At 38.2% G+C, this 13,087-nt stretch overlaps 1 protein-coding gene across 1 annotated transcript in view; it reads left to right on the top strand.

The window, feature by feature from the left end:
* The window catches only part of LOC120785812 (AF4/FMR2 family member 2-like), a 134,314-nt gene that overhangs the window by 67,551 nt on the left and 53,676 nt on the right, over positions 1-13,087 (top strand). The window contains exon 5 of the mRNA XM_040120771.1: positions 9,336-9,380. Within this exon, the coding sequence (XP_039976705.1) occupies positions 9,336-9,380 (45 nt within the window). The remainder of the gene's footprint in view (positions 1-9,335; positions 9,381-13,087) is intronic.

Raw genomic sequence — 13,087 nt, 5'->3', positions numbered from 1 at the left:
GCAGAGATGGGTGATAATCCTCTGTGGTTTTGTGGCTTTTCAAATTACACGTAGTCATCTGATTCTATGTTAATATGAAATATATTCATCAACAGGGGTTTAAGAATTTTTCTAATCAAAATGCATTACTTGGCTCAGTTGGATGGTTTAGGAGACAAAAAGAGCCACGCATAAAACTTAGTTAGAACTTATGATGCCCCTTTTTTTATGTGGGGGAACAACCGTTATCTGAATCTGCTGGTCCTACTTAAAGCGTTAGATGCACACAAAATGACAGACACGCACACCACACACAAGCACTCACACACATCCCAACACATGCACATGCTAGTGGAAGGCCAATTAGCGCAGGGTGAAAACGACGGGCTTATTTGAAGCAATGTTTCAATGACAACATTTAATTGGATGGTAAATCAACTCCTTATCAGCCTCTCCACAGCTTGGTGTGGGGAACACGGGACGTAGGAAGAGAGGGAGAGAGACGGAGAGAGAGAGAAAAGAGAGAGAGAGATGGCAGAGAAAAAGGGGATAGAGGGGAAGATGGGGGACAGCCTGTGAGCAAGAGAGAAACAAACGAAAGGAGATGAGAGAAAGAGGGAAAACTAGTGTGCGTGTGTGTGTATGCGCTGTAGTATGTATAGTAACCTTACCAGGCTCTAAATGCTAAAGCAGGTAACACTGGAATAGTGGCCTCAGCTGATAGGAAGCAGTTGGTATAGATGACAGCAACAGAGGAAAAGCAAGGCATTATGACTTGCTATAGCAGGAAAAAAACAGGTATAACTAATTACAGGTACAATAGCTCTGTTCTATTTATGTGCCCCAGTAAACCATGCCAGCAGGCAAGCAAGCACAACACCAGGTTCCCGTAACAGGCTAACTTATATGGAATGCTCCCATTATTAATGTTATAATTTAAAGGTATATTTTCTCGCACCAAAATATCTGTTGATATGTTGGTCACAGTTTTTAGGTTGGAGTTCGCCAGCATTTTACTGAATCCAGTATCAAATCCACCTATCAAATCCTTCCAACTCCCTGATTGTTTTGACACACTGAACTAACAGCTGAACACACTAAACAAATCTTAATTTTCACAAACTACCTAATCCAAATAATGGAGCTCCCGATTCACAACTATGATAACTCAAAATATTGATTTGATCTGGATAAAACGTTATCTGGGACTGTCCCACCTTTAACCTGCTGTGATCAGCTGATAAATTCTGAAAAAGAGTTGCCACCGACACTGTGTGATGCGTCTTTTCACACACAAACAATGTCAGAGTAAAGAATACAGTCGCGGCCTGGAGAGAGCCCGTTGGCTGTAGCTGAATTAACCCGAATTAGCTACAGCAGACGACACTGGTCATTTTAACCAGCGAAAACAACAGTCAGCACCAGATATCAATGAGAAACTGCTAACGTGACCTGCATGTGTTGAGCGTCAGTCTTTACTAATAGAAAATAACAAAGAGAAATAAAAGGTGCGATAAAAGATTCATTAACATCAGAGCTCAATAGGTCTGGGTATTATTTTAAAATATATATAATACACGGACAATCAGTGTCACCAAGATATGGCTCAATATAGTGATTCTATCTGAGCTGCAAGGAGAGTGATAGCACAGCATCAGACACAGTGATGTCTATAGAACTGTGACGTTGAAAACCACTTCATTAACAGAAATACAGATTTATTTATTATTTTCTAAGTTAAAGCAAGCATGTAAGTGTTCTTTGTGAGAGCACCACAAAACCACAACCCAAGCCAGAAAACCAGCTTACGTTCTATCAGAGAGTTGAGGTCACTGAAAATGTGCAAAGAGGGCACATGAGGTGATAGACCGTCTTTTATACTGTATGTTCTCAACAATCTTTAGATTATCAGGCAGGCTGGCTCGTACACAAACCTGCGCACATATCAGCACAAACTGAATTATACACAGACATGCTCTCTCACACACACCACTGTTGACATACACACACAAACACACACACACACACACGGTTTCCTCTGAGGGCAATGTTTGTGATCTATCTAGCATGCTGGTAATCCCAGTGATGGTGGTCACTCCAGCTCTGTAAACAGCTGAAATATGGATGATAAAAGGAGCAGATGAAACTGAATAAACGAGAAGCCCGTGGACAAAAAATCCTTGAAGATTTTCCAAACCCTGTTGGACCTCGGTCTGAACCGCATACGACTCGAAACTTCAATCGCACCGGCTGGATGACTGACAGTTTTCATTTGACTTTGACATTTTTCATGCAACTGTTTTTCTCTGTGGCACATTTTGGCCTCTCTGGTGTCGAGGAGGGCCGTGTTAGAAGACGAAGTTCAGATACTTTGTGTAATTTATCCGACAAAGTAAACCTTTTCCTCATCTTACTGAGAAAATATCCTGAGAAAATGGTTCTAAAATAAAACAGAAATAGGAGAGGATGAGTTAATAGCTCTCAGAGGACAGTGCAGGAGAAAGTGTTTACATTCATCAGGCTCCAGATTTGATTCTGTTTGATTTTGTCTTTGTATATCTTCTTTCTCTTTGCTCATTATCCTCTCTCATCTTCTGTTTATGCCAATCTCCAAGTCAAATGTTACCATCTCTCTGTTATTATAGATATGAATAGACTATATGTCTTTTGGGGTGCTTTTATTAATTAATATTTTGTCATCCCACATGTTTTCACTGAGTCATTCATCTCTCTCTCACTCACACACACACACACGCACACACACACACACACACACACACACACACACACACACACACACACACACACACACACACACACACATACATACAGAGAGAGGAGAGCATGTTTCCCTCAGTCTTAAACACATTACTGTAATTACCTCTAAATGATTTTTAATTCCAGTACAAAAGAAACAAGACACTGGTGGATTTGAAACCCGAAAACACATAGCCATAAATAAAGGAAATCATTTGAGTGGAATCACATTAAATGTGTTTGTTATGTTATTTTATCTGTAGCTGCTTGTGGAGTGTAAACTGGCTCCTCGATAATATGACAAATTAATACAATAAGGACCCACTCAGCCAATCAGAATGGAGTATCAGGACAAAAACCAAGCACTTTTTTAGATACCGGTCAACTATCACCAAATTGAACCCTCTGTAGTTATGAATATTTACATGCTATTAATGTTTTACTCAACATTTGCTACAGATTACAATGCAAATGATCAGTCAGATTGTTGTCTGCTCTTCACTCTATGTTCATGTTCATTTTTAACCAATGACTCAATCCCCAACAATTATATGTTTTTACATGTCTCATAAAAGGCAATTACAGTGTAGAGCCATACGCAAAGCAGAATTAAACCAAAGGTTTAACCACAGTTTTGTTTTTCTACCTAGCCTTTTTGGTTTGGTTTGTAAACATGAATTAAAAAGTGAACTTGTTATGAAATCCATCTGCTGGTGGTAAGCAATCTTATATTTTGTAACCGTAATTGTAAGTAACATAATTTAATGCAGAACTATCTGGTAACCACATGTGCGTCACCACAGGAGTGTGGGGATTTTCCTCCTGCATCAGGAAGTGAAAAGGTGTTAAAACAGTGACAAACCAGTACCCATTTCCTATATCACGGCACTGTTTCTACCTGTTCATTGTTGTTCATTAACATGAAGTTGAGTTGCAGCTTGAACTTATAATAATCATAATCACAATTCAGAGCTTGAAAAATTCTCTACTAAGTTCTGCCTTAGCAGGGTGCCCAAACTTTTACACATGCCAAAAAGTAACAGTGTATTGACAAATGAAGAAAGGTTCATTTTTAATACTGCAAGGGTTGTATTTTGTCTTTTCACTTCAAAAATCAACAACATTTTCCTAGAGCTGCCGAAACTTTTGCACACAGCTGTAAGAAGACAGAAATCTTTGTTTTTTATGTAATGTTACATAGAAGACATTATTTATTTTCATCACTGCAGCTGTATTTTTTGTCTGGGCTACACATTTGTGCATTATACAATCGTAAAAGATTTGCCACCATGCAAGGTGAAGTGTGTATTTGTATATGTGAAATTATTGGCAATTATGAATTTGATTCACAGTTTAAGATGTTTTTCACACAAAAATGTCAAATATGCGCTTGTTCCAGCTTCTCAACTGTGAGGATTTGCTGCATTCATTTATCGCATGCTTCAGTTATCTAGCTTTTGTTTAGGTTATGGAGCAGTGGTGAGACAAAACAAGCAATACGATAACGTCACCTTGGGCTCCAGGAAAATGTGATGGGAATTTTTCACTATTTTCTGACATTTATAGGCCAAAAAATTATTAGCTAATCAGGAAAATAATCAGCAGACTAATCAGTAATGACAACAATAATAACAACTGTTAAATGCAGCCCTGTATGTGTCTAAATGTGACTGTGTATATAAGCTCTTGTGTGTTCCTGAGTATCCACATGTACCTGTCTATGACACAGTGTATCTACTTTTAGGTGGTGCATGTGTGTGTGAAAGAGAGTTGGTATGTTCGTGTGTGTAGACGTCTATCTATCTGAGCAGCTATTTCAGAGAAAAAGGATTTCTGCCTCAGTAATTGCCTCAGCTATATTTTCCCCCCCAGATTCTGTCTCTCTCTCTCTCTCTCTCTCTCTTACTCTCATTTTTCTTTGGTATCTATTTTCTCTCTGAATTTTGTCCTTTCTCCTCCTGCAGACTTCCTCTCTGGCTGTCACTCATCTTCCATTTCTCTTTTATATTCCCTCTATTATGTTCCTTCCCCCCTTAGTCCTGTACATTAACCATGATCTCACAGTAAGAACAATTAGAAGACACACACATGCTGTATTACATGTAAGAGTCACATGTCAATTAAAATCCATTAAAGCCAGTTTCTATTCACTGAGCTCGGAAAAGATTTCTATTTGTGCAATGACCACGTAACTTGTTGTTTATTATAATACATTCAGTATGCTATCTGGTTTAGATGTCCATGCAGCACATAGGAAACACCAAACCCTGGTAGTGTCAGTGTCAGGCTCCACTGAACTAAACACAACAGTGATGGACAGGGATGGTAAAAGTGAGGCAGGGAGAGACAGACATATAGACGGATGAATAGAGACAGCAATAGACAGACTCAGCGAGCCTGAAATCATATGAGTGTTTCCATTTTTGTCTGCCAGCTGTGTTTCATACTGAAGTGGGGAATCACATTTAAATGTTCTTGTTTGCATCCATCACATATGGCACCTTATAGTGTGGAACTATTAGGAAAATGACACAGGAAGTGTCCAATATTACACAAAGGGTCTGTTGTCATTGGTTTGGGAAGAAAATGTTTTTATTATACTTAAAGTGACATGTGTTGTATATTTTAAAAAGTCACATCATGTAAAATTAACAGGTAACACATCGGTATAATGATTTACAATCAACATTTTCAATTTACAGTGTATAAATTATAATCTACAATTGGCATTTGCTAATTGACAATTTATAATTTTCTGCAAAATTTACAGTTTACAGTTTGCGATGTATGATTTAGAATTTACTATTTGCAATTTTTAATTCACGATTTATAATTTATAGTTCAGGCAAATAGCAAATAATCTCTTTTACTGAGTGAAACCATTAGCAGGATAGGCAAACATATATTTCAGATGATATCAGCGCAGGTGCTATAATATTGATCATGAAAAGCAAAGTAAGACTGTGGTGACGTGAGATTTCTCTTTCTTTTTCAAACGAGTGTAAACATGTCAGGTATACTTTTCTTACTGTACTGTTTTGAGGAATTCTTAAAGCTTTTATTCTCTTTCTACAAGAAGAACAATGTCAACTCGTTTTTTGTGCTGTAAAACTATTTCTGTGTCTTAAAACAGTTTCCTTTTTAAATTCAAACCATGCTGCTAGTACATGGTATTGTACTGGCAATGTACTAATTATTTATCAATTCAAATGCCAGTGTGGAAAAAAAATCTTAAAGCTCCACTATTCCTTATTTTTATCTTAATGGAAAAGATGACCATGTGCATCGTGAAGAGTGTCACTCATGACAAATCCACAGAGGATTATCATCCGACTCTGAAGTTCCCCTCAGCTCTACGGAGCGTTTTAGTGTTTTCCAGCTCCTTGTTTTAGTTTTTCAACACTGAACTTTACTGTTTTTACCAATGACTTTACTCATGAAGCTCTTTAGCATAATTTCCAAACGCAGCAGCAGAGGATATAGGCAAAAGCACTCTAAAACCCACTGGCGCCAAACAGCAGACAGAAAAATATAGCAAGTAGCTGGTGAACATAGTGGAGCATTTAGCACCTAAAGAGCCAGATATTTCCCTCAGGAGCGTGTCCACTCGACAGGTTAATAAGCAACTGCTTGCTGTATCAACTTTATAAGGTGATAATATAGCAGTGTTGTGTTTAAAGCTTGTTACATTGCCCCAAAGTGACCGAAATGGTTTCACACACCAATATTATATGATGCTCTACATATCCCCATTATTTTTTGTACGTAAACTAAAACACCCGCTGCATTGTGGCTCTTCGGAATACGCCACTGTCCAATTTTACAGCTTCAAGTCAACTCTCAAGAGAACTTTTAAGAAAAGCTGAAACTTTATCTCATTTTCTCCCTGGGTTGGCACATTCCGGCTTCTCTCAATCACCTTCTTCTGTCCGCAGCACCTCTGGTGTACTAGAGGTGTCAGTGCACATCAAGTGATGTTCCATGACCAGTCGGATGTGTGTTGCAGTTTAGATTTTCAAGACTTGACTAAACTTCATGTGTTGAGCCTATATGAATCTTTCATTGGAAAGCACACCTCTTCATCCGCCCTCTCTGGTTTCCTGTTGACTCGCTGTGTAATTGATGTGCTGATGTAGAGTGATGTGCTTGTGAGGCTACACAGCACAAGTCTAAAAGACATTCAAATGGATGTTTCATTGGTGAGCTCAAGCAGTTTTGACTGTCTACCACACACACTCTGAATCACTTTTATTGTTTTGTTGTTTTAACAGTCAGTGATATAAGGGCGAATATGATGTCATCCTTTTCATCATAGTCACTAAATTGTTCCTGTGTTCATGTTGGTGCTATTAGTAATGGTGTGTGACAGAGGTTATGGTGCTGCAATATGTTAGACATGAGTTCTACAGTGAATTGCTCTCAGAGTCTTTCTGTCTTTCTCTCTTCCTCCAGCTGTTCTTTCGTCTCTTTCTTCTTTAATGAGCCTGTTTGTTGGATTGATCCAAGCCGAGATCTGGCCCAGCAAATTGCTTTATTTTTTTTTCAATTACTTTTTAGAAGCGATAATTCGGCAAAGGACATTTATTCTTGTGTCTTGTAGGTTTTAGCTAACAAAGTCATGTTTTTCCAGCAGTGGCAATAATGTTTTGTTTGGAATAAATAGAAGAGCGACTGCAGTTTGTATGAACAGCAATATGCACTTCGGCTGAATTGACAAAGCAAAGACTTCCAGCTACAGAAACTTCATTTTTTTGACTTGTATTTAAAAAAAAAAATTCATGATTTGGTTGTCATCATTTGACATGAATTTTAGTTTCACTTTCCATGACCATTTAAATTATGTTTGTCACACACGTGTCTGAATTTATAGCCCAGGCATCTGGCTTAATGTTACTTCAGTCACCAGTCAAGATCACTCCTGTTCACTAAGAAAGACTTAATTGACAAGGGCACATGTTAACACAGATTAGCAGTGTGCAGCCATTGAACTGGTAAATTCAATCGGAGTAGCTGCATATGTTTAAGTTCAAACAGCCCCTTTTTCTCCTTAAATAAAACTCTAGTCAGTCCCATGAATAGTTGAGCTGAAATGGCCCTGTGGTTAACACAACACCAAACCACAGACATTTATTATCATTTTTGAATTTGAAAACTGAGATGTCTCAGTTTTCTTCTTGCCCCTCCATTACTTTTCTCTGCCCACATACACAAGCCGTTTTTTATAAATCAAACAAAGATGTAATGAGGAGGGTAAGTATAATTCTAACTATAGTGCATTGTCTTAGACAACCAAAATGTTAAAATGTTTTCTTTCAACGTGTTAACAAAGACTTAAAACATAAGCAGTAATTAGACAATTTTAAATTAAACTTTTGATCACTGACAATTGATGAATGGTTTGACCTTTACTAAACCTCGCCACCGAGGATGGAGCAACTGTAACTAGGTACAGCAGGCCCGTCAAGCTTTGGATTTCTCCACATGCTGAAGCAATGTGCATGAGAATGTAATAAAAGCAATTCTTGGAATGTAAAGACTTTACATTTCTTAAAACCAAAAAAAAATGAGCAAAGTGTAAGGAATGGTAAAACTGTGTATTTATCTGCTGTATTAAACAAGGTTATGTAGTAGGCTAGTTAGCCAGACATGCTAACAATTGATTGTTACTTCAAAGGCAAAGGAGAACATAATTAATTACATTAGTTTTCGAGGGCTACATTAAGTTAAAGTTCACAATACCGCATTGGCTGTTTGGTATTTCCCCATTGTGGTAAAGCCGATCCTGGAAGCTGTCAGAGTTTAGGCTAACATTAGCAGCTATGTCCTGCTCCCCTCTCTCCCAACAACCCCCACAACGTTACCTGAGCTAACGTTAAGTTTACCAAACCCATAACAGTCACATAAAACAAAATAACAGTTTCATCATACATTTTTCCTTACCCCCCATATAATATAGGACTAACTAGCTCTACACTGCAATACAGGAACAGTGCTGTTTTATTTAGCGCAACATGTCCTCTACATAACTGGTGAGGATGGCTTGTTTCCTGGGACATGCAGCTTTGGCTTTATTTTAGTATGATTTAATGTATATAGCCTATACGTATATATATAAAAAATTTTATAGGGTTAAGATTTTAAAACAAGTCAGCAGGAAACATTAAAAAGACAGCTAGACATGGAGTTTTCAACTAACTCATTGAGCTAATGTTAGCCTATTTAGCTGGCTACAGCTACTGAAATCTGAAGGCGACAGTTGTAATTTCAATTGACAAAATCAAATATTACCATGTAGAAATGAGAAGGCTGCTTTTTTCTAACTCTGTCCTAAATTATACACCCATTGTTCCAAAAACTGTTAAGAATTTTGAGCGGTAAATATGCCACCTTTGCAGTATTAGTTTAAACTGCATCTCTACCATGTGAGAACCAATGGCTTGAGAGGGAGTGTGGCTTAGAGAAGTTATGACTGTGGTTGTGGATCAGTCTGCTTTACTTTTCCTTTGCTTATAACTCGGTTTTTGTTTCACATGTAATCTAATGCTTCTATAAATAGTGTTGAAGTCAGTCTCTCTGTCTTTCTCCTTTGTTTTCTCCAGGTCAGCCTTCCAAATGACTCCAGCTGTGTTGAAGAGATTTTGCGGGTATGTTGCTTGGGTACACACACACACACTCAAACAAACACAGCGTAATTGCACTGATTATCAGCTGTTTTCTGTTTTCTCACAAAGACCTTCATTTCTCTCCTGAGAGTCAGATTTAAAGAAAAATGGACAGGGGAGAGAGAGAAAAAGAAAAACAGTGGAAGTAAAAAGCAGAGGGGGAGAAAGAAGGAGATCTGTTGGCTCAGGTCAATGATTATACAAGATTTTGTTTTTGTAGGATGACTTCATGCAGAAATCTTTTCCACAATTTTCTTCTCTCCTTAACTCTCCTTATATCTCTCTTTTTCTCTGTTCCCTTCTTTTCCTGTCTGCATGTCATCAAAATCACATCAAGCAACACATTTTTTCCACAGTTTCCCCTCTTCCCTCTCCTGTCCGTTCCCGTCTTTGTGTTACTGTGTTCCTTCGGAGCGATGTTAAACCAGAAATGTTTTCCCACTGATCTTCTTGCCAGTCAGAATATTTGCAGCTATAAAGACAAGGACCTTCTCTGACTGCTTTATGTCAGGCTACCTTTCTTTCGTCACCCGCTGTCTTCCTCTCTGTATTTGTCTCTATCTCCTCTCTCACCTTTGTCGTATCACTCACTGTGCTATCTCTCTCTTTCTCTGTCTGTCTTCCTCACCTCATCCCTCTCTGCCCTCTGTCATTCACTTCTCTCTCCCTTTCACAAATCAATATGCTGGCCAACAGGCTGTGTGACAGATAGTGCGCTGTGAGCTGCATGAAAAGCCTTTGTCAATAATATTGGTGCGCTATTGAATTCAGTCTGAGGTTTTTAGCCGTGTCAAGTGGAAAGATCAGGGAGTTCAGAATGTGAGGTGAGGTGAATCGGAGCAGAGGCCTGCGGTTCATCTTTCCCTTTCTGTGATGGCACAGCTCCATGTCAGTTGTCACAGAAACAATGTTGTTTGGATGTTTTGACAATTCAAAGAAATAGTGCGTAGCAGAGATATTGTGGACAGAAGCAAAGCTGCTCAAACTGGCTACGACCCTTCAAAATACTGTCTTTTTACAGTGTTTGGACCATTTGAACCACCTTATGATATGATAAAAGGAATTCTCTCTCCTTCTCATATAGACGATAGCATTAGGTATGGCAACTATAAACAAGAAGAATTATCTAAACTATAAAGAGAGATCATCAGCAATCCAAGGATTGACTATAAACAAATTACCTTCTTTTTCTTCACTGCTACCTTGTCTATTATTTTCTATATCAGTTTTCACTGGGACTACTTTCTACCAGAGAAAGAGTCTTTAAAAGCTCCCTCTGTGTCTTCTTTGAGGTCGCAGGATAACGCAGAGTGACCGGGACAATTAAAAGAAAATTTTCAGATAATATCTTTCAGGGCTGTGGAAAAACAAACAAAATTCCATTTGCCTCCAGTGTATATTGGGGTGAAAGCAGAAATCGAAGGAAAACTCAAAACTTCAAAAGCTGAACAGATAAAACCTAAACTGTCAGCATGGATAGATACAACTGAAAGAATCTGATTAAATTGTTTGTTGTAGTCTGGGTGAAGCGGCCCTTCAATCTATCATCTAGTTTTTAAGGTTTATTTGTGGTCACCTTAACTCATGGTTAGGTTTGTGTTGTATTGCATTGTTGTTATGATTACCTACAGATTCATTAACTTGGACAGTGATTTTGAAATGTGAAGAAACATGTTGATTGGAGCCATGTTTGAGTTTTCTTGTTAAACTTTTTTAACAGCTACCTGCCAGCCAATCAGTTATGAGTAATCATAGTTTTGTTCTGAAAGTCTTTACTCTAAATCCTGTAGATTTATAGCTTTAGAAAAACTACGATAAGTCCTGAATGTCATGATGTCAATATTAATCTCATGTTGGCGTTTTATAGTATAATGTAATAATCCTTTAGATTTATCCTTAATCCACAGATGCTTTGTTTTTGTTGTTTTTTTTCTTTTTTTGTTTGTTTTCACAACATAGTCCAGAATGTCCACTGGATGAGACTATGTTGCTTTTTGGTTGCACCACGGTTCCGTCACATCTCCATCACGGGTCCAATGTCTGGTAGAGGTCAACAAACATACAGTATTGAACACATACAGTATTTGCAGCTCATTCGTGCTTGATGTGGTAACAAATACTTTGTGGCTGTACTTTTATTTACTACAGTATATGCAGTATGTATGTAGCATTCCCTCTCTTTCTCCACAGACTTTGCTGGGGATTGACATTAACACCAAGAAAACGCAGTTTTGCTATATGTCCACAGAGACAAAATGAAAAGCATTATTAAATATGAATTTTAAGTCTGTTGTCAATGAAAATAGCCATTTGTGTACAGTATTGGCTCGAATAAACAGTAGGATCAAACTATAGTGGTATCTCAGAGAAAGTTTCCCTGAGATACCATCATCATTAGATACCACTGTGTGTGAAAAAGTGCAACATGAACTATGGTAATACGTAAGATCCACATTTGTGTATCTTGTCTATCAGCTACAGACTCACTCTCTTACCTGTCAGGCTCTCAGAAGTGGTCAGAATCCTTTCACTCGGACAGTTAATGTTTTTCCAACTGTATTTTTGAGCTCATCGTTCATTCCAGCCATAATTCTTAGCTGTTTGACAGGTTTTCTCCCTGGTTGATTTCTGCAGTAAAGACTCAGGAAACACAATGAACTGGTTTTCAGGCGTCTTCTTGGAAGCAAAACGAGTAACAGAAGCCTTCGGAAGTCCTGCCGGTTGATCAGGGCTACGATAACACTTTTAAGGGCTGACCAACTCTGAGAGACTATAAAGGGACTGAACACACTCGCTAGCCTTGCAACATTAATGCTACAAATGATAATTCACGATTATTCCATAATTCAACACTCTCGTTAGAGGACCCTGTTACACTGGTACTCTCTCCATTCAAAAGAACATCTGATGTTGTCAACACATAATTGTCTAGTCTTTGAATAGAAGATGACCCCCACTTTTTCAAACCTAATTTCTAGGAAAAAATATTGTCTTATATTCGGGTCAATATGGTACATACACAGGTAATTGTCACTTGGGGTAAATATACATTTTGTGTGTTTGTTTGTGTTAAGATGTAAGTACAAGATGTACAGTAGATGGTAGATAATGGAAAATATAACTAGTAGATAATAACTGGATATTCACATGTGGGTTTGTGCTAATGTGACAGACTGAGGTAATCACATGCAGTAGCAGTAGTAACACATTTGTAGACATATATACACACACAAATACACACACACACACGCATATTCAAATACATGCACAGAAAGACGCACCATCCGGAGTGCCGCCTGTCAAAGCATGGAAACTCTTCTAGGAGGGATGTGATAATTTTGGAGAAGAGTTGCCCAGCAACACGCTGTATTTCTTCAGACCAAGTGCATTAAGACTGTAGACTCAGACACACACACACACACAGACTCATACTCAGGAATCCTCAATAATGTTAATGTTTCACTTATACACACTTCCTTACTCACACACACACACACTCCCTCACACACTAGCAAATGCACAAAAATATGAGTCATCTAATGACTATGAGTCATCCACTCTAGAGGGGGTGAAGAGACGCACGATGGGAAATTGTTATGTCAGTGTCCTTTCAAGCCCTTTGACCTATTGACATGCCGTATGGCAGTTGTATGAGTGTGTAAAGAAGCTTAAAATGCAACATTTATTAA

Source organism: Xiphias gladius, chromosome 23 (genome assembly GCF_016859285.1).
Source record: "Xiphias gladius isolate SHS-SW01 ecotype Sanya breed wild chromosome 23, ASM1685928v1, whole genome shotgun sequence".
NCBI lineage: Eukaryota > Metazoa > Chordata > Actinopteri > Istiophoriformes > Xiphiidae > Xiphias > Xiphias gladius.
This window is presented reverse-complemented; position numbering and strand designations above follow the sequence as displayed.